This window comes from Urocitellus parryii, chromosome 2 (genome assembly GCF_045843805.1).
Source record: "Urocitellus parryii isolate mUroPar1 chromosome 2, mUroPar1.hap1, whole genome shotgun sequence".
Lineage (NCBI taxonomy): Eukaryota > Metazoa > Chordata > Mammalia > Rodentia > Sciuridae > Urocitellus > Urocitellus parryii.
In genome coordinates, this window is record NC_135532.1 from 113,050,845 (window position 1) to 113,074,684 (window position 23,840).

Genomic DNA, 23,840 nt, shown 5'->3' on the forward strand with positions numbered 1-23,840 from the left:
GAGGTGGCCAGAGGCCATGCAGGTTACTACTGAGGGTGTGTCTTTAGCAGCACCAATCAGAATTTGTCTTCATCCTCACTGGCTGTACTTGTAAGACTCCATGGGAACACAGCTTTTTGGATTCAGATACCTGTTTGCTTAGGTCAGGTTTTAAGTGATTTGGGGAAGTACTTTGTGTACTCCAGTTGAGGAAATTAAGTGGATCAAGAACTAGAGAAGAATGACAGGGTATCTGACTCATTCCTACTTCTAGAAAGGACTGTTGCAAGTATTCCAGAGAAAACCTTCTTACAAGGAAGGGTTTTAACAACTTTCATCCAGAAATTCGTTTTTAGATGTAGTCCAATTTCTGACACTGCACCACCACAAATGTTGAAGAATTCTTAAAAAACAGAAAGCAGAAGGGAACAGATACGTGAAAAACAATTAAAAGAACTCAGAGTCCAACCACATTCAGAGGACTATGCAGATATGAAAGAAGTTGTAGGGACACTTTAGTCCTAGAGTCAAGGACAATGAGTGCAGGTATAAGCCTGGAACACTGTTGAACTGGGATTATGACTAGACCTCTTCGCACCTCTGTAGAACGTGGTTAGGACAAAGGCAGAAGCACTGAACACAGGAGGTGTCAGGGCCAGCAAGAAAAGGGCTGGCACTGCTGATCCCTGAAAGGGGCAACAAGCTGCTGGCTGGTCCTTCTTGGAAGCTTTCTTGCCACTGATACAATCAATGGAGACAGGGTCTCGTAAGCAAAATGGCAGGGTTGCCATATCCTTTGATGGCACAGGAATGTAGAGGGAAGTAACAATGGGAGATGAATTCTGCAACCTGGCCATAAAAGTTATATACCTGGGATTAGCTTTTAAAAGCTTTACATAACTCCTGGACTAAAAAGGAAATGTAAATAGAAATAGAAATAATTAGCTCCCAGAAACAATATGAATTTAAATAAAGTAGGATGAGGTAACTGAAAAAGACAAGAATAAGAAATTATAACATTAACCAAATCTAAAACATCCCTAAAGGATTTGGTCAATAAAACCAAAAATATTATTCAAAAGAATCAATAAAACAGATAAGCTTTTGGAAAGTCTGATAAAAGAAAAAAGAAGAAAGAAGACTCTCACAAACAACTAAAGAAATGGATAAAGTGCCATAACCAGAAATACAGAAGGAACTTTAAGAAGTAAATATGCATATGCATAAACATAAACATATACACATTTTCCCATACAATGGAAAACCATAGGAGATAATAATTTTGAGAAAATAACTTAAGAAAAGGACAAGCACCTGAAAAAGCTAAAAAGATAAATTTCTATTCAATGTGGTTTCAGGCTAGATAGTTGTATGTTAAGAATAATGTCATATTTTCTATATAAGTGGCCAAAATACATATAAAAATATGCTCAGGGTTACCAGTGCTCGACCAAATACATTTAAAACAATATTATATTTTCCCCAACACACTTATAAACAATAAAGACTAACAATATAAAGTTAATGACAGAACAAAATAAACTTAACCCCTGGTGATGGATTATAAGCTGGTGAAGGAGGTTTGGAAGGCCACTGGCCTACCTGATGATACCCAAAGCACATATACTATCCACCAGTCACTCCAACTCCAGGAACCTGTTCTGCAGAAATAACTGCACAGTGTTGAAGATGTGTATCCAGGGATAGCACGTTTGTAAAGAAAAAAGAAAGATGGAAATAATCGAAATATGGAAGTGGCTAAATAGTTACTGTGTAGGATTCTGAAATAACACGAAGCCAATGAAAGAATGAAAGCAAGCTGAATGCTCCGTTGAATGATTCTATTGACTTGACAAAACAAGTGTGAGCCCACTGCACATGCACAGAGCGCGTGCAGGGAGAGCAACCAGTCAACCATCTGCCTGGAAGAGGCGGGCAGGGCATCTCCACGGCTCCACTGCAGTATGCTTTCCACCCCATTATATGACCTTTATTCAAAACTATACGTGTACTCAAATATTGTAGCTAAACAGCTAAGAAAGTCACACTCAAGATACCGAAGATGTTTTGTGATGCCCTAATATAAAATTTGGAGCCCAGCAATAAATATTCTAATGAACTATAAATAAAAACACCTAGCAATGTGCACTTTTTAAAATTTTAGTTTACTGTAATTCTCAATGCTTTTTATATTGACACTAAGAGTATGATGGAGACATCTGAGCACTTCACAGGCACTACTGCAGACTGTAAAGCAGGAGGGATTCCAATCACAACAAGCAACAGCACCATCCCTTCCTTCACGCACCTACAGACTGTTGATCAATCATCAAAACATGAGAAAATTCTTTCCTACTACATTTACTACAAATGGCACATGTTTACTCAACTTAAATGCTGCATGAGTTTTTAAATATCAGTGTAAGAGAATATCAACTAACAATTGTCATTCCCCCAAATTCTAAGTATAAATATTTCATCTACAACAGTTATTACTATTCTTATTTTATTGATGAACAAATGAAAGGTCAAAGAAAGTTCTGTGCTAGGGCTAAGGCAGCTTTAACGTTTCCCTAGGTCTTGGCTCAGTCCTACCAGGATCTCTTTCTAGGTATTAACAGGAGTAATAGTAAATGCCTGCAAAACATTTTAAAACTTCCTAGTTATGTCAAATGCATATAGAATTTACTTAAGGAAATAGCTACTGTTTCTGCATACTATGTAACTGGGGTTATAATATTAGCTCACTAAGGTAAAAAGGAAATACTGAATCAATATTTTAAATTTACTGCCTCAGTTGATGCTAAAAAATTATAAATTCATTGAGATGACAAATGAAAACTACAAAATGATATGGTATGTTTTAATTCTTTCCTTTTTTTTTTTTTGTTAGCACCAGCATGGGAGTCTATGAGTACTGGGAATATATTGAGTGGGGATTGTTTGCTTTTATGTCAAGTTCCTATTTGCATATTTCTAATGTTCCCAAACAAAGCTTTTTCTTCTATTATTTTCTCCTGTGTCATGTCTTTTGGATTCTTCTCTCAATTCTTATTGAGAAGTAAAAGGCCCAGAGGGCTTTTACCCAAACTTGCAATTGTTTGCTTCTTGTGCCCCATCTCTTCTGCTACAGAATTTTCCATGTCATCTGTTGGAAAGGCTTTGAGAGCCATCCATAAGCCTGTGTGTAGAAACACTGGATTACTGCAGCTGCGTGCCACAGAGCCTAACGCTCGTGCTTATGCAGGGGTCTCTCTCCCTGACTCTTCTAGTAGAACCCATGAGCATTTCAATGGCAAGGAAAGATCATGAATAAAGACCCAGTTACAGTTAAAGACACAATGTAGATGGCTGGTAGTCAGTTTGTTTTGTTTTTTCAAATGTGTAAAAATTCCTATTGCCTCCTGAGAGTTTATATAACTCTTCTCTAATTCTGATGACTTTTTGTTCTGTAAAATGAAGAAACTGTTTAATCACAGTAGTTAAAATGTCATTTACTAAAATCTAAGAACAAATGTTGAAGTCAATAACTTTAAAGAATATAATCCAATAACAACAACATTGGTATACTACTGTGAGGCTTAGATTCTTAATAAAAAGGCAACACCAGATTTTTTTTTTTTTCAGAACACTGATACGTAAAATAAAAATAACTTCATCATCCCGTGCTCCTCTGACTTACTGCACATCCATCAACTTGATGTTGGTTAAAGTCAGCTGGCCACCGCAATAACTCCATTCCAAGAAAAATGGTTCAGCAGCTGAGGAAAACTCTAGGAACCACTGTCTTTGAGTGGAGTCATACCCTCAACTTAGATACTTCTTCTAAAATAATTTTAATTTATTGTATTTCTATAATATTACCATGATGTTATATTTATTATACTTAAAAGTTTAACTAGCAAGTCAGAAAGATCACGAATAAAACACCATTGTAAAATAAGTATAAAAGCAAATAATTTGGGGTAAACTGCCAGGTTACTAATGAATCAATATTTCTGAATTGACTTTTTCCCAGGAATATGAAAGGCTCAGTGTTTAAGAACATGCTATGATCTTGGCTGCTGCACTTGAGAGATTAATCATTTAAGTCTGAGACCAACAGCTGAATTTGAGTGCTATAATACATACATCTCTGCACTAAAAATGCTAACACCCTGGTAAAATGCGAACTTCCACGGTCGAGTCCACAAATTCTCCCCAAAGGAGCTTTATGACATGACCTGATTTAAGCCTATTAAGAGTGTGGGTTAAGTGCTCTTCTGGATGCTATCTTCCGATAGAGGAGCTACATTGTGCCTCCACTAACTGGAACATACAACTCTCACCTACAGTTCACAATCAGCTACACAAGCTTGTTAGATGACAGACCACAGTGCCCTGAAGGTGCTACCTGACTTTGGAATGATCTGAGGCTTCTACTCCCCTTGGTCAATGAAACTGGGCACATAATGAAACTCTTGCCTTTGCTTTCCAGAGTGAACTGTAAGCTGAACGAGCACAGAACCTCTTAGTTATTAATAAAGATGCATGTTCTGATCTCTCACATGATCCAGATTGCACAGATATTTTGGGGATCTCTGAATCTATAATGCTTTAGTGTTTGGCTCCTCTTGTTGAATGATTGCTACAGATCACTTCTACAGTGCATCAACATGGAAATCCAACACACATTATTTGTTGACTATGAGGTTATCTTCATGATGGTATAGCAGAAGGTAAGGGCTGGGGCTGTAGCTCAGTGGCAGACACTTGCCTAGCATGTATGAGGCACTGGGTTTGATTCTTAGCACCACATAAGAATGAAACAAATAAAGGCATGATGTCCATCTGCAACTACAAAAAAAGAAAATTTTAAGAAGTCAGTGCCAGTCAAAAACAGATACTGGGGCCTGGGGTCATAGCTCAGTAGTAGAGTACTTGCCTAGCATGTTTGAGGCACTGAGTTCAATCCTCAGCTCCACATTAAAAAAAAATATTGTGTCCATCTACAACTAAAAAACAAAAACAACACAAAAAAATAAAAATACCAGATACAGTATGTTCTGAAGAAGGGACTTCACAGGTAATGAAGTAAGCACAAGGGATAAAGCAACCTAAAAGTGAGAGGCAACCCAATGAAGGCCATGCTGAATTAGAATTCAAAAAGCCAAATTCTGGTGCCAAACTCATGTCCTATTAAGTCAATTTGAAGACGTGCTTGAGTCATCCCAATTTCAAAATGTAAATAATAACACCAACCTTTCTCTTCTTTTTAGGATAAATTATGAAAGGACTAGAAATTGGGAACAGCTTAATGATTAAAACTTAATTATTGAATGTCTTTTTTGGGTTCAGGGGACTGGATGGATGGACATACACACAAAGAGTAAGCACTCTACTGATAAGCTCCACTCCACCCCTTGAATAACTTTGACTGGCTTGGGGAAGGCATGCTTGCCTGCACCCCTCTCTTCTAAACTCCATGGTTCCTGGAAGCTCACAAGAATGCCTGGACTATTTTTCTTGGGGAATGGCTTTGGAGCTCTACCACTGAGCACCAGTCTAATGCCTTAGGGGATCTCTTTGGAACAGTTTTATTTTTGCAGTGCAGGATCAGTAAAAGCTATCACTTTCCTCAATAAAGCACTCTCCAGAAATGGTCAGCCTCATCTTCCCTTAGCAAGACCAATGCGATCCCTCACTAGACAGTTTGACCCATTTCCTCCAGTCAGCCATCACTCATTCCATATTCTTTATACTTCAAATCTAAGAGCCTTCTCTAATTTGATCAACACTCCATACTCTTCTAATTTTGAACCTTTTTGTATCCTAGATTTGGAAGGCATTTCTCACTCTTGAAATTCTACATTTTACAAGAGCTCTTCTAATTCTTGACAGAATTAGTTTCTTTTGTAGTACTTCTGTTTTGACCCTAATCATATTACATTGTAATTATTTGTTCAATATATTTGTTTCTTATTTGCCTTTATATCCTCAAAATTCAGCCCAATGCCAATAAATTCAAAATTAACCCTTTATCAAACCATTTTCAATTTCAAAAAGGTAAGAAAACACTGGTAAGAAAATGAACTGGAACTGCTGAGAAGATTTGTAACTTCAAAATAGCTGAACAGTAGAGGTTTACATTAATTTATGTTAAATACACTACCCTGGGAATTTGGTAGAATAGTGTATTGCATGAGATCTCCACCCAAAGGTTTTCAGTCATATATAGCAAAACAATCAGAAGACATTCATTGGAACATGACATCGTCTATAGCATTATCTGTTTTTAAACTTTTTTTTTAGTTGTAGATGGACATGATACTTTTATTTTATTTATTTATTTTTATGTGGTGCTGAGGATCAAACCTAGTGTCCCACACATGCCAGGCAAGTGTTCTACCAGTGAATTTCAACCCCGGCCCAGCATTATCTATTAATGAAACAGTTATCATCAGGTTACAATGAATTACTGAGTATTATCATAGAGATTCTAAAGCCAGACTGTCTGTTTGAACCCTGGGTCTCCCCATCCTTAGCTACGAGATCTGGTGCAAGTTCAATCTCTCAATGTCTTAAGCCTAATTTCTTTGAAAGTAGTACTGATGACAAAACACCTTTATGATAAGCTACAGTATTGCTGTAAAGATTGCATAAGTTAATGTGTGCCAAGCATTCAGAATAAAACAAAACCTTTAGCACATAAAAATTACCATTATATTTATAAATATCTATATACTTTTATAGACATTGGTATTTATGGTAATTATTGTGCATATTAAAAGTGCACACATCTGTACTATTCACAGTATGTTTTTAAAAACCTATTTACACGTATTTAGTAGTGAATACATTCCTTGCAAAAAATTTTTATTTTGTTTAGGGAAATATCAACTAGGTGTACATAATGTGTGGTTTCTTTGACATTTCTGAGAAGTCATATGAAATATAAAATAGGTCCACTTTAAAGTGAAGTGAGGTATCAAGAGGAAATTCAGAGTCTGGTTGTGTGTGCATACTTTTAAGTAAACCATCGTGCCAGATCCTTTCGACTTCATGGAAATGTGCCATATGTGCATGTTCGCAGGTGAGTCCTGAGTTCCAGGGCGCACCTGGCCATTCATGCTTGCCTTCATGATATTCGATGCCTGGGAACCTGCTCTGAGATGCTCTGCTCTTGGTCGACCTGCACCTCTCCCAGTAGGTTAGAGAGAAATACAGAGGGGCAGGGGGCCATGTGTCTTTTCCCCACTATACTGATAATTTCTCCAGGTCAGATATCTTACTAGTTTTAGCAGTGTGGAATCAGAGTTGGTTCATCAGCTCCTCAATAAATGTGTATTGAACTAAATAATAAATTAACATACAAAATTATGACTGAGAATGTAATACAAATTTAATTTTGTTTATGTTACTATTTTAGGAACATCCTGACAAAAAAAGATATCCTGAGATTATCAGTCTCAGAAAACTATATCAATTAGCACACTGCATTCTAATCATGTGAATATTAATATTCTAAAAATAAAATCTGACATAAACTCCTCAAAACTTCAAAATCTTGAAGTTGTATAAATATAACTTGATTGTGTTTATTTATGTATGCACACATATATAAATATACTCATCAATGTTTCTAAGAGTGAATCTTTTTACCAAAAAATTAGTTTAGGGTAAGATTCAATATTGAAATCAAGAAACATATATGTATTAGAATTTTCCATTTATAGCATATATCAGACCTAAACCTTAGGAATTCTCACAATAATCAAATGTCAAATCAAATAGACATCTTCAGAACTATGGTTGCAGCTATTATAAGTGCCATATCTCCTCACATATAAGGAACAGTTTCCTCCCACTTCAATGAATTGTCTTCCCTGATTGCTTTTTGAGACCGTGTCTGACTGTACTGCCCAGGCTGGCCTCCAACTCTTGTGCTCATGTGACCCTCCAAGTCAGCCTCCGAGTAGCATCGAGCACATGGGGCCTGGTCTACTTGATTCTTTCACATTAGATACTTCTTACATCAAAACATAATGCCACTTACTATAGTATTCTTATTTTACCTTGTGCCAGTATTTCAAAAGCATGACCTAAGAATTTAATAATATTATTCAAAATTAAGACCTAGGAGTTAAGTAGCTGAACACTCACACAACATGTAAACAACATAAAACCAAGCAACAGCTGCCCTTCAGACACAGGAGACAGCGATTTTAAAAGCAAGTGAATTAACGCATCTTATCTTAAAACACTAGTAAGTGTGTCTGGCAGTTCTATATATAAAAGTGCTGTTTCATTTCAAATGCATTTCTGTGATACAAATTATTTTGTAATTTTTTTATGATAAAACACAAGCTCACCAAATAAAAACACTGGTATAATTTATCATAAAAGGCTCAATTAGTTTGAGCTATTTAAAATGTGTCTTATAAGGTCTGTCTGATTTCATACTATTTCTTTTTTAAAATGTTTTTCCAGATGTGTAATCATCTTACACAGTCTCAGATATACAACTGGAAGAGCATAATGTCCAAACTTCATGTGTTGTCTTTTGTTTAAGCAATGCCTTAGGAAATTGAGCAAAAAGTTTTATTAATAATAAGTCAGTATTGAAAAGTTCTTAAGCTAAAACATGATAAATAAGTCCATCTTAGTGGGCTTAGATCTTTGGATTCTCCTTTGTGAATTTCTTATGAGCAGAATGAGCAGGAGCTAAGCGAGTACAGCCTACTGCAAATTAGATATATAATGATAAGTACACAGCCCCTGGGTTCCGCTAGGTGGCGCAAGAAGAATAATTTATCTTCTTTTGCTGTCTGTTGGAATGTTAGTAAAGGGAATAACAGAGCACAAAGTACCCCAAATGAGTATTTTTAGATTCTACTTATAGTAGAATATTTCAATCTACTTAAACTAGAATATAGTGATAATTTCATGAAAACGAAATATTTGGCACAAAGTACACTTTGTAGTACAATGGAAGATTTTCTGTTTTCCCCACTGGCTATTTTGAACACTGAAATAGTTGTGTGAATGTTCCTACTTTTAGGGAAGACACGGGGTAAAAATGAATAAATAAAATGGACACTACTTTATTGAAACCCTACCTAAAAGTATCATTTAGTTTAAAAGTAAAACTGCTGAAAGTATTTCTTACCACTGTGAAAGTGCAATATGCAAATAAAAAAAAAAAAACAAGCTTGCCTAGCATGCGAGAGGTTCAATTCTCAGCAACACATATAAACAAATAAAATAAAGGTCTACCAACAACAAAAAAATATTAAAAAACCAAAACAAAACATTTTTGAAGCTTTCACATTAAGGTTTTTAAGCACCAAAGGACAGAGTTGAAAGGGAAATGGTCTAGAAATAAGAACTGGATTCTAGTTCTAGCTAGCAATGACCTGATTTGTAATCTAAGCTGCAGTATGCTAAACAGTTAACTGAGAGTCTAATTGGATTCATTTTAAGGAGTTTCAGAAAAATCACTCCAGACTCCCATGAAGGAGTGACAATATATTCTTCCAAGATATTATTTTAATGTTTTTAGAGAATAACATTTAAATGTATATTCTGTTTTAATGGGGTCAAGCCAAAGATCATAATTTAAATAAACGTAACAGATATTAGAACCAATATTAAGTAGAAATACAATTAAGATAATTAATCCATCTAGCAAAAACTATGTCTGGATAGAGATAAGAAGATTTTAAAATTGTTTTTAAGCTACTGAAATAGATTTTATATAGATATGAATCTCAAACTCTTATTGTTCAATCTGTTCTATAAATAATGTTGTAACCGCAATGCAGTTGGAGCACCCCAACATTAGACTATGAATGAGTTATAGGTGTGCTAAAATCCTGATCTTGGCAGCCCTCAGGGCAGCCAGGTGGGGTCTGAGGCTCCAGCAGCCTCATCAGCTGGACCTTCTTCGCAACCAACCGGACCTGCCCTCTGCAGCACCCCTGCTGACCTCATTTTCACCTGCCATAACTTACTCCAGAGACCTCTGGAAAACACCAAAATGACTCACTTCTCCAGGGTAACACGGAGACTTGCAAAGTTTTCTATAAATGCACATTCTGGCTGAAATTTATTACATAAACAATATGAACAATGATGGCTAAATATTAAGGGAATATTTTAACACAAGGAAAAATATGTAGGGTTCCTATGTCAAATAAGCTAACTTGTCTAAAACCTATTTAACAGTACACAAACACATCATTATTTATATTATATTGTATGTTTTGGGTCATCAATTTTAATGAATTAAACTGCAATTGATACTTCTAATATAGAAGACTAACTATAACCTGTTAAGAATAAAGGTACACAATAATTTCCAAAGTTATTACATTAACTTGTTAAGCACCATATGGACATGCAATTATTTATGTAAAACTTTTTCTGTTGTTAATGTGAAAATATATTTTGTAAGTAACTAGTATTACATAGACTCAGTGTGCATATGTGCACATATAATTTCTAGAAAAATATTTTTATGTTGTTTAGGAGATTAAATCTGAAGTCAGTGCTACATAGGAGGTAAAAATGATGCCTGGTATTATGAAACTGAGATATGCAATATTCTGGGCTAGTTTATTTTATGGATAGTAAAAACAAATTTGGAAACACTATATGAAAAACCCATGTTAATTTAAAATCTTCACAAAAAGCCTCAGTTCTTCAAAACTATGAAAGCTAATCTCAATTCAAAATGAGTTAAATATTAACAAACTTCTCCAGAGGAAGAGACTGCAGACAGCTTTGCCGGAGCTGCTGGAAAGATCAGCATTGTGGTCACAGCTCTTGGAGGGGGAGGATGTGCAGCAAGAAGGGACAGGGCTGCTGGGAGCAAAGGTGGAAACTGGCAGGTGAAGCTCAGTGGGAGCGGGGCGACACTCCCCAGACTCCTGTCCTGGTCTTGCGTGCTGTATTAAGACTGCCTTTCTCATCACTTAATGCTTGTTTTCATCACTTTGCTTAAAATATTGATAATCAATTAGGGCTACGTCTGTTTTGCCACAGAATCTGTGTCACAGTCTATCAGACTGTCAGGGCCAATTCAATCCTCATTCAAAGTTAATTTTTTCTTCATAAATCTGCCTTTGGAGGAGTCATTAGGCGCAGAACATAGCCGGAGGTGCAATCACCTATTCTCTTTCATTAGTGGCAGGCAGAGAAGGTGAGGGAGATTATTAGAACTTTGGAATGATCACAAAGCAGCGTGCTGCTTGTCAGATCCCCCCAACATTTAATTCATCTAGCAACTCACCAGCACTCTTTGCCAACAGTTTTAAATGGACATTATTCATGAACATCTGTGACATGCTGAATATTCTGAACTGGAAATGATGAAAAAGAAATGCCCCTTTTGACTTTAAAATTAATTCTGTGGTCAAAACAATTAAGAATATAACAAACATGTTTTGTGATGCTATTTTTAGTCGTCTAAGATACATTTCAGAAGTAAAACAATTTACTGAAATTAACAATACACAAATATATAAGGAAAATTAATATGGCCACAATTCTCTGTGCTAAGAATTTTTTAAAAAGCCTATTTTACCTACATTAGGGATGACCAGGATTTTCCCCAAAGATGTATTTAAAATTCACAATATTTAAATATTTATATAACGTGAATATCTTTTTAGCAACATATTGCAAAGTCGAAACAACTCCAAAGTATTTAATATAGGGCCAATTTATATAGGAAAACTTCCATTTGAAATTTTCATGGATATCATATTTTTTTGTACCACAAATGTCTTAGTTATAAGAGATATTGTGGAAAAGCTGATGGAAATACTTGGGCATAATTAAGAAAATAGGCAGCATAACTACAAAGAAAACTTTCTAAACAACCCATCTTCATTTGAAAAGCTATCATTGTTTTCAATTAAAAGAAAATCTGGCTGGGTGGAGGGGTGCATGTCAGGAATCCCAGTGGCTTAGGAAGCTGAGGCAGGAGGACTCTAAGTTCAAAGCTAGCCTCAGCAACTTAATGAAATTCTGTCTCAAAATAAAAGGACTAGGGATGAGACTCAGCGGTTAAGCACCCCTGGGTTCAATCCCTGGTACCAAAAAAGAAGAGAAAATATGGATCATTTAATACATTTGGTTAGTTAGAGAACCCTACCTTTTATTATGTGGAATATAGAAATTACATTAGCTGCTAATATGGAGAATAAAGAGGCATCTTGCTACACATTTTTTTTAAATGGGGATATATCTGTAAGTTGTTTAAACATTTATTCAGAATACCAAACCGATGGCACTAAGATCTTAAATGCTATTATCAAAGTCCCAGTGTTCCAGCACAATAGAGCGGTTATTAGAAATTACCCTCAGGAAATAACTGAACCGGCATGTACCAAGCTGCCACACACAATGAGGTGCTAAAAGGGTTCTGTGGTCAAATTTTTTTTTGGAATATACTGAGTTAGACAAAATTAAACTATTTCCTTACTGCAGAACTCATCAGAAATCTACAATTTGCCGATGTGTGCTATCTCTTTACAAGGGAGATTCAAGGTGGTGATTCCCAGACTTCTTTGGCAATGGAACCCTGTTTTGTCATCACCACAATATCAATGAAGGGTTTTCCTAACCTTCCCAAGTATAGTTAACATGCTTCAGTCTACACTGGACGTGATATTCTACATCCATTTAGCGTGTACTAGATGAGGCGCTGCAGTAAGCAAGGTTACAAGAATGAATAAGAACCAAGCTGGATCATGCACCATGTACAGAATAGAATTTACTTATATGTCGTCTTTTTTTCCCACTGTGAGATTATTGAGCACATGGAATGTATCTTATTCATATCAACACTTCCCCGGTGACTGGCAACTGGGAAACAGAAGCTCAGGCAGAATGTACTAAATTTAAGTAGAAATTCTTTTTTTCTTAGATGCCTCCGTTTGGGACTAGACTTAACTCCAGTCCAAACACAAGCTTCCCTCTTCTCTTTTTCTCTAAGGTTAGTACCAATCAAATCAGTAATGTATTTTAGTAGTGTGACAGAAAATCAGAGAGAGGTCAATCCTAAGGAGAAACTGGCAAATCTGCTTGTTGATGTAGTTTCCTGGAGTGCCCTGCTGCCTATCAGGTCTGGGTGCAGGTGGGAGTATCCTGACACATTAACACAGAAAGAAAGACATCGAATGCAGGAGTTTCAATAACAGCTCTGCTACCATCTTTCCTACTGCTACAACTCTTGCTGTCATGATCACTATTGCTGCTATTGTCACAGTTGCATGAAACAAACTTTTCTAGACATTTCAAGCAAAACGGACTAATCACAAGGAACTAGGTGAGAAGGGCCCAAACCAACAATGCACAAGTGGCTTGCTGGGTCAGCTCCCTCCACCACTGGCAGGACCAGGACTGGGAGGACTCAGGAGGCTGCCACTTGAGCTGGAAGGCTGGAGGATACCCACCATGGCTATACATCAAGTGGCTGCCAGTGCACCCCTCTCAAATCTCACATCTGGCAGCTAGACATTAGACACCACTAGAGAAAGAGCCCTGGCCTCCATGGCTGTGCTTGCCAGCACCAACCAAGGGAGCGGCAGGGAGGGGCTTCCATACCATCTCCACTTTCAAATCACACACGAGACTGCTGCATATCAGTACCCCTAACCAGGAGGGCCTGATGCACATCCAGATTCTCAAAGGCAAAAAACTGTAGCACATGTAGGTTTTGCTTTCCAGCCTCTGCTACCCAGGCAGGCAGCCTAGGAAGGTGGAAGAAATGTTAGGTGCCAACTCACAGTCTACTACAGTCACTGACATTTCCCGAGCCCTAGCATGTGCCATGCATACTCTGAATGTTTTACACATACCAGCTGACTCAATGCTCACAACAATCCCATGTGGTTTTCATGCTCACTTTACAGTAGAGAAAGCCAAGCACAGAGAGCTTCAACCATTGCTCCATAGTCACAGAGCTATTAAAGGACAGGGCCAGACACAGAATCAGGCTGTTCTGCCCAGCAGAAGCTCTGCTTCTCACCACCACTCTGTTCACAAGTAAACCAGGACCCTTTAATTAATAAAGATGACAAAATACATTTATTTTCTACTCAGTTTTTTTTTCCTTCATATTGATCAAATAGGTATGCACTACCACTAAAAATCTGTCAATGCAGTGGTTTTGAGGAAACCAGCAGGCTCCAGATGGCTGAGACAAGGAAGGGTGTGAGGTTTGTTGGGCTGCTCTATTTGCAACACAGAATGGAAGCTTGATCTGTCCTGGAGGAAAGCAGAACAAGTCATGTTCAAGTGGCTGGGGAGGCTTGAGCCATAATGTTTCAAATGAGAGCTGATGCAAAGGGCCTCCCTACCTGAGGCTTCATAGAGAGAAATGGAACAGTACATTCAGGAACCAAAAATAGTTTACTCTTTGATATAATAATTTCAAATAGTATAAATCAAAAAATAAGCTTAAAATGAAAAATGTATGCATGAAGATATTCATTGAATATTATTTAATAGAAAAAAGTAATATAAATATTTGACAAGAGGCAAGTAACTAGTGGCATACTTTCTGGAAAAAATATTATGTAGCCCATAAGATTCTGGCAATTAAAATTATGTAAGAAATTGGAAAAAAAGGATTGTGATAGAAAAGTAGATGCAGAAAAGCACAATAAAGAATGAATTTATATGATATAAACACATGAATAAAGAAACAGACACAATTATGCACATGCTAAATTTCCATGTATAATTTGATTTCTCTCTGAGCTGTCAGTGCCACAGATCTGACAGATGATCTCGGCACTGCTGACACATGTTATGATCTAGCCAAGCCAAGTCTACCTCAGACCTATGCCTTTACAGCTTTTTATCTGGGGAGTGTGGGGCTGTACTTACAGAATTATCCTTCTAAATAAACTTTGGTACCATTTTTGTTGTGTCCCTGTACACACACAAACAAAACCGTATCTACAAACACTACGGCGGGGAGGGGGGTTTGAATAATTGCATTGAAGTATGCAATAACTTAAAGAAAATGGGACTCTTCACAACACTGAGTTCTACACCTCTACATCGCTAGAGGTGGGGAGGCATGGAGCTGACTGGCCTCTTTTGACAGATCAGATACTGCAGGAATCCAAAGATAAGTAGAAGCCACTGGCTCTCCTGATACTCCACTCTGGAAATGTGACTGTGCTGGGGGGGGGGGGGGTCCGAGAGCTGTCTTCTCTGATACCAGCCATTCTTTGGTGCTTTCCAGCATGGGTTTTAAACTTACCCTTCAGCCAGAACAGCTTGTCTGCATCACTAAACTCATCAGACCAACCTATTTTTTTTTATAACAGGATTAAGTAATGAAATATTTCAAGCATACTGAAGACACTGAGAGTATCATCATACCATTAAATCCAGAGCTGTTTCCACTTCATTGCACCTGTCTCCCATATTCTTGCTACCATCTGGTGGCATTGGGCTTCTTAACTTTTGACAATCCAGTTAATGTGAAACAATGTGTATATGCGTGTATAAGCAAGGAGTTCCCTGAGCAGTTCAGTAGTTCTGAAATTTACCTGCTAGAGGTACTCTCCCCACAACTGCACCCATCCTTACCCTGTTTTCCTATAAAGTTGTTTTTTCTTATCTTGATTTCTAAGGTTTTAAAGTCCACTTTATCTATTCCAGATATTATTCCTTTGCCATTTATAAACACTGCACTATCTTTTCCAGAAGGTGGTACATCTTTTGACTTCATTCACTATGCCATCATCTAATTTTTTTTTTAAAGAGAGAGTGAGAGAGGAGAGAGAGAGAGAGAGAGAGAGAGAGAGAGAGAGAGAGAGAAAGAGAATTTTTAATATTTATTTTTTAGTTCTTGGCGGACACAACATCTTTGTTGGTATGTGGTGCTGAGGATCGAACCCGGGCCGCACGCATGCCAGGCGAGCGCGCTACTGCTTGAGCCACATCCCCAGCCCACCATCATCTAATTTTACTGTATTTTTAAATTGATATTTTAAAATATGTAGTCTTTTTAAAGAAATCTTTCTCTATTTTCCTACATTTTCTTCTAAAAGTTTTAAAATTGCATGTTTTACTTTAAGCTTTCTGAAATTTTCACAGGAACACACATTCTTTTGAAACTGTTATTTTTTAAATCCACCTTTTCCTGACTTTCTGTGAGTCCTTACATAGGCATGCCTGTCCTTAGATTGCCCACAGAGGACACCATTACAACTGCTACAGTCCCTACACAGATTTCTGCTGTGGTAAATCTTCTTTCTTCTCTAACTTAACTGTTGTTGGCAGTTTGCTCTTCAGTATAACTTGCTTTGAATGGAGCCTTTAAATTCTTTATTGAAAAATGGAAACTTCCACTTGGGTCGTATACATTAAATAAATGCAATTTCTGAAATACGCACACATCAGAAGAAAAACTTCTATTCTGGGGGTGGGAATGGATGGGCAGTGAAAAACATTTAATAATAGCTGAACTACAAATAAAAGTTCTTTTTCTTTTTTTTTTAAACTAATTAACATTTTGAACTTTCTTATTTAACAAATAGAAATGTCTGTAAACAAATTTTTGCCCCCACCACAAAAAATACCTATTAATGTGGCCATTTGTGGTTCATGAAGTTAAGTTTTCTGGCAAGCAAGGGGTTTTTCAAATCTGGAACTAATAATCTCCCTATGCATTTTTTATCCTACTCTACTTACAGATTACAGTTTCCATATCCACTTAACTCTCTTCAATCATTTTAACATATTTATTTTAGAGATTCTTTAAGAATATTCTACTATCTCTTAATTCTCTGGGTGCCAATTATTCCACTTTTTATCATCACCTCACTTCCCCACAATCATTAATTCTGAATTTTATCCATTCTACCTCTAATGCATTAAATATTTTAACCTATGCACTTCTTTCCACTTTTACTGCCACTATCCTAGTCCATCATCATCTTTCACATTAATAAAACTGCTTCAGTAGCCTTCCTAAAATTAGATTTGTTAGAAACTTATCACCACAACCAGGACTATGCCTCCAAATCACCTCCAAATCCATTCTCATTCTCAGGCAAGTGGACCTTCAAAATACAGAGTCTAATCAAGTGCAGTTGATGGTGGCTTTCTACCCAAGAGAAGAGGAAACGCTAGTGTTAAACTGCTCTGAGGCCCGACCATTCACTCCTCACCATCTTGCTGGCTTCTCCAGGCGTGCTCAGCCATTTTGCCTCAACATGCCAGTGCCCTAGTGCAGCCAGCTTGTCCCAACTAGTTGGCGCAGGGCTTTCCTAACTTTAACACTAACAATGCCAAAATCATCCTTAAGTACAGGCAAACAGATTTATATTGTTAAATACAAGAAAAGAGTGGATGAATTTGGTGCCCAGTCTGCAACAGGCTCTTATAACTTGAGTTTTTCCTGCCAGTTTACAGTACAGCACAGTTCAACAGTACTGTATACGAGCTATTAAACTCTTAGCAGTACAGACTGCATCTCCTCTTTGCTTTTTGCCACCAGAACCAAGTGCCAAAAAGGCAGGTTCCTTGACCATCTCCCAGTAGCTAACAAGTTGTTTGCATACAGTAGGTGTTCAAAAAGTATTTTAAACAAAGTATTTTTAAGAAAGTTAAAAACTATATTGATATTGTACATTTATAGAGTTATAAACTCTCAAGACTTGAAAATAATCTTAAAAAGTTCAACTAGTTCTTTTTTATGGATGAGAAAAATTGAGACCCAGACAGGTTAAGTAATTTGTTCAAAGTGACACAGATTATCAGTGGCAGAGCCAGTCTAGGACCTTGATCCTCTCGGAACAGCAATCTTTCCACACTGCTAGTGAGAGAGGATCACAGCTCCTTAGGCTACCACAGAGTTGTAGAACTGTGACTTGGATTCTTTTCTGTTTGGCTAATTTACTGTGTCTCAGAGCAAGTCGCTTTGAATCTTTTCATGAGTTTTAGTACTTTCAAATAAATCTGTTTCCTTAAAGGGTATGCCAGAACCTGGCCCTCTAATGGGAGGGCAGTTTATTTTGGTCACCTCGTGCCTAGCACAAGGCCTAGGACGTGGATGCAATCAATATGTGGCCAAGTATGGCACATGTGTGAGTACATATGCTCAAATGCAACACAAGCAGAGTCTTCCAGGTTCCTTGCCTAAGAGGATGGAGAGAGGGACAAGGCAGGGGAGTGGGTGAAAGTGGGAGGGGTAAGGGGAGAGAGAAGGAGGAAGGGAAGGAGGGAGAGTGAAAGTTAGTGAATAATCCTGACCAACTTCAAAGGGTTGTTAATGTAAGCAAAGTTATAGCAAAACTTAACTGCTAATAAAAAGGCTAAGCTCTGAGTGTGTTTCATTAGTCTGTCTCTGGCTAGATTTAAAGTGTTTACTACACGTGTACTCTACATGGGTTTTAGTCCAAAAAGGACTATATTGTAAGTGTTGCATCTGGACATAGATACAGCAGTATAAAAGTGGGGGCATCATTACTGCGCATGCCAATATGAAGCATGCACAAATCTAAACAGCAAGTTTCATAACTTCAAATCTTTTATGAAATAAAAATCACTCATCATATGACTATAGGCTTGGAAAACATGTTGGACCGTATTGTCATTAAGTTAAGGGACCTGCTTGAGTTACTCGACTTAGATCCTTGGGACAACTCAGGGCATTCTCCTCTTCACTTCTTTTAGACTCTAAACCACAAACAAAACAGACCTTGAGTTTTCAGTTATAAACAAACTGCTGTCACCCATGAACGTAAAGAAAAATATTTGAGTTATTTCCACAAAGTCCACTGTCTGCTGTGCATTATTTTTTGATCCTGTGGCCACACCCAAGAGCGAGAGCATCAGTTCCCAACAGACAGGAAAAGTGAAGATGCCCAGGATCACAGATGTAAGTCTTATTCAGGCCGATCCATGCATTCAAGTGTGCTCATGAGAAATCCTTGCAAAAGTCCACATGTGAAATATTGTCATTCCTCTTTTATATTGATTATAATTACAATCTAACAATGGCTAACATTTGACAGAAATATAAGTGATACAATTCAAATGTATTTGTAATGCTCACTAGTGTGACAAAGCTAATTCTACTTGGTACCTAAATGCCAGAGTCCCACCAAACAGGTAGTTGTAAAATTTTAAAATTTTGTGTTGGATATTTTCAAGGTAAGCCATATATATATATATATATATATATATATATTTGCCATTTAAAAAATCCCAATGCACAAATTCTACTTGCTATGTAGAATGCTCATTTTTCTGTCAGTTCTTTAACTAAAAAAAAAAAAAAGAGTTTTGAATATCAAATTTTCTAAAAATCTTTTTTTCTTGGGACCTAGTAACATCTCCTCAAGTGAAGTCACTTGATAAAAAAAACTTAGATGTCTCTTTGGAAGGTAGAATGAATCATATTCTGAAACCATCTAAGTGAGATCACTTGCATGTAATTAATTAACACACTGGTTGGTGAGCACAGGATTGAAAACTAAACAGATGCTCTGAACAGTTTTGGTGGCAGAAAAATATCGCTTTGTGCTTTACTTAATCTCAAAGTTTTAATCAAATGAACTTTACTACACGTGATAGTTTTAGTCTTGGTCACTTCTCTGGGAAACTGATTTTCTCAAATTTGACTTTGGGTGACAATACAACCAAGAATTTCTCAATTATCAGTAAGATGATACATGAATTGATCTGATCTTTCTGCTCTGCCCAAGGCTATAAACCTTGAGACCAATTCTTGTGGATGAGCGAACAATGGTGCTGGAGAAGAGTTCCAAGACACTTGAAGGTCCCCTCTGGGCCTACCACCCTACGGAGGTTCAGGGCCAATTCTGTAGGATAGTGGCTCACTGCTCTTGACTTCCTGAAGGGAGGGTCAATGCACCACCTGCTCATTACACTTAAAGCCCCACCCTGAATCAGCCACACACCATAACTTTACTCCAGGCCATTACAAGGTAGAGAAGACCAAAACGACTTTTATTCAGCTACCAAGACGCTGGCTGGGAGAAAGGTCCTGTCAGAAGGACTACTGGGAAAAAAAAAAAATGAGCATTCTGTTTCTTTAGATACGGTGGGTTTTAGTTAGGTTCAAGCAGATTCACTATAGTGCTATCTATTTTGGACATTTTTTTCTGAATGAAGGGAATTTTACTATATTGCTTTTTACAGCCATATTCTTGACTTTTATCAATGAAAAAAAGAAGAGATCTCTGAAAGATGCTATTGTATTTCTTATAATTATGGTGTTGAGGATATTATATGCTGTATCACACATGGTGGTGGTGATGATGATGGTCTTGGTGATGATGCTAAGAAGAGAGTAATAACCATAAAAGATACTTGAGATTTTATAATGCTTTGTTTTATAAGAAAATCACACACATGCAGCTCTATATCAGAAGTCCCCTCTAGGCAAAGCTCTTCAGGGAAATCTGTAGTCATCTTTGACAATCTGCTCTTCTCTTCGACTTTGGTTGTCAGAAAACCCAGAAAAAGACACAATGACTCGACAGGCTCTTTTGAAATGTGAATATTTATCTGTTTTTTTCCTGCTTTTGATGATTTATGTATGTTTTTTAGATTTTTAAAAATTCACACATTTTATTACTTTGCTATAGCATCCCTTCAAATAATTTATAGAAGAAAAAGAATAAATAGGAGAAAATGATTGATAAATCTGTATAAATGGAAAAAATTGAGTACCTTTTTTTCCTTGAAGGTTGATCTGGTAATCAAACATGCTAAAGGATACAAGGATCCCAGCAATGAAAACACAGAAGGCCCTCACTAAATCCATGTCTCCTTTCCAAGTATTCTCTGAGACGCACCACCAAACTGTGCAAATGACCTCATCACGCATGCACTTATTGCTCATCTATCTGTCCATAGGGAAAACTGCTTGGTAGGAAATCATCATGGTTTCGTCATTCACCATGTTGTCCCCTAGGGAAATCTGAGGACTTCTCTTTTCCATATAACTACATAAAAACTACAGGAGAGTTAGAGGAAGAGAAAAGGAAAGCAGTTTCTGTGTGTGGACCAAAGACCCCCTCCAACATGAATCTAGAGCAGGTTGTCTCTAGAAAAGCAGAGTGACAGGGCACCGAGGTGGCTTTGGCCAAGAAGACTGCACCTGATGGTGACAATGCACGGAAGCATCTGAGTATACTGCAGTTCTCATCTCAGGCAACCACTTCAATAGCTCTCAGCATGGAAAAGGACATTGTTTGGCTGTGGCATGTCACAGATGCAGATGGGAGAGAGTGAGCTGATGAGCACATTTACCACCTCTTTCCACACAGCAGGAATACAACAATGATGACAATATGACTTTCAGTTTCTGTCTTCAGGAGAGCAGCAAGAAACAGACAAAAAGTGATGGAATTGTATTCTGGTTTACTCATAAATATTATCAATTGTCTTTTAAAATATCACAGACATTTTGAAGTATTACTCCTTTATAAAAAATATCAAACAGTTTTGAAGGTCAAATTCTGATTTCCAAAAATATTTATTCCCTTAAAAACATTACTTTGAAAAAAAAATTGTTCACCCTTATCAGTTATCTTTACAGTAGAATATGTGAACCCAAACTCACGTTTAAAAGAATCACAATTAGGTCTGGGGCCATGGTGCAGTGGTAGAGAGCTCTCCTGGCACGTGTGAGGCACTGGGTTTGATCCATAGCACCACATAAAACATAAAATAAAATAAAGGTATTATGTTTACCTACAACTAAAAAAATACATATTTAAAAAAATAATCACAATCACTATTTGCTTACAAATTGCACTTGGCAGTATTTACCCAGGAAAGCTGTTCTCTGAGTAGCATCAACTGAGGTAACCTCAGGGCATCTACCTGGGCTATGAGTTTCCTTGGGATGGACTTGATGGCTGGGGGCCAGACTCCTCTTCAGGTCTGCTCATTCATGTGCCAGCTCATTCTGATGAGGGTTACTGTCTGAAATTTAGGTAAAGTCAACAGCCCAGCACTTACATGCAGGCTCCATGGAGCTGTCTGGCTTCCTTACTGCATGGAGGCTGATTTCCAGGAGAAAACATCCCAAGAGGCAATAGGAAAGTTGCTGCTTTCTTAGGGCCTAAGTCTCAGAACTGGTAGAGCATTACTTTGCTGCACACTAACAGTCAAGTAGTCACCAAGTTAGATTCAAAAGGAGGTGCACAGACCCACTCCTCAATGGGAGAAGTGTCCAACAATTTTGGGGCTGTGTTATAAATGGATATAAATTAAAATGCTTTAAAAAGTTGAATAAAGTATAAAAATAGTAAAAGAAAAATCAAGAAACAAAACTAGAAAATAAATGGAGGAAATCAATCCACATGAATGTCAACAGGATGTTAATTCAAGTTATGAAACTACTGGAATTGGGAATGATGGCACATGCCTGTAATCCCAGCTCCTGAACTAAGGCAGGAAAATCACCAATTGAAGGCAAGCTTGGGCTTCAGAATGATTCCCGGTCAATAAATAAATAAATACATACAGCATTTAGTTTGAGTGTATTAATAAAACAGATTTTGAGTATGCATGATATGTATCCACTGATCTTCAGCATAGAGGACAAGTCTAGACATTACATCACAAATTTCATGAAACTTTAAAATAAAAGGCTGATTAAAAAAACAGCTCATAAAGTAAAACAATGTAGGAATAGTTGTTAGTAAATACAAATCTATTCAAATTGTGTATTTTGAAGTCAAATATTGCTACAAATGAAGACTTCCATTACCAATTAAAATAATAATAATTTATTATAATACAACATAAAATGTTAGCCTTGCCAGGCTTTTCATCTTCTCCAAGAAGCAAAGATGCAAAATTATAATACCTGCCAGAAAGAACAAATACCCAATGGTTTTTATTCTTTTTCTATAATGAATTCTGGTTCAATCACTTCACATTGCACTATTAATTAACAAGGTAATTGAAAAAATAAATGCCAATATTTAGTGAGTAAAATTGCTATGTACTAGCAATTTTTCCAAATCTTTCCCATGTATTAATTTATTTAACATTCTATATTTAACATCTTATTTTTACTGGTGAAGAAACTGAAGCACAGGTTGATTAACCAATGACAGAGCCAAAACTAACCAAGATGGTCTGCCACTAGAGTCCCAAACCAGACATGTTCTATACAAGGCAGGAGGACCCAGGACAGGTTGGGCATCCCTAATCTAAAATGTCCTCAAAAAGAACACTCAGAACGTGTAAGTTAGTAAAGTCAACACAAATATTCCAAAATGGGGGGGGGGCCTCCAAAATCTGAAACATTTGGTTCATAAGCATTTGGGACGAGGAATGCTCAAGATGTATACATGATTCAGAAAGTATTCCTATTTTATTCTATAAAACTAATAGTTTCCAAACACACAGAATCTTTCAAGCAGAATCACTTCATTAAAAGAAAGAGAAAGAAAGAAAAAGAATGAGCTGGAGGCTGGGGATGTAGCTCAGTGGTTGGGCTTGTATGACATAAACAAGGCCCTTCACTGTATCCCCAGTAATAAAAATAAATAAATAAAAATAAAAAGTGCAAATAATAGAATGAAACAAAAAAGAGAGCTGGAAGATATTTTTTGCTTTTCTTTGTACATCACTTTCAAGTAAAAATACTGAGAAATGTTCACTACATGCCCAGGAACTTACACAGGGAGCATGGAAGATGCTCTTATCTAACCATGAGATAATGAAGGACCCCAACCGAACCCACATGGAATGTGCCTGCAGAAGATCCACTCACTGTCCTCAGAGGGTACAGAGATAGAGGGCAAACAACACTTAATACAGGTAACTCCAAGTGGGATGATAAAGGGATGACTTACAGA

The 23,840-nt window shown here is 37.1% G+C and overlaps 1 protein-coding gene across 1 annotated transcript in view; it reads right to left on the reverse strand.

Annotated features, from left to right (window-relative positions):
* The window catches only part of Rsrc1 (arginine and serine rich coiled-coil 1), a 372,541-nt gene that overhangs the window by 77,745 nt on the left and 270,956 nt on the right, over positions 1 to 23,840 (reverse strand). Inside the window, exon 7 of the mRNA XM_077793852.1 lies at positions 21,587 to 21,658. Coding sequence (XP_077649978.1) covers positions 21,587 to 21,658 — 72 coding nt within the window. The remainder of the gene's footprint in view (positions 1 to 21,586; positions 21,659 to 23,840) is intronic.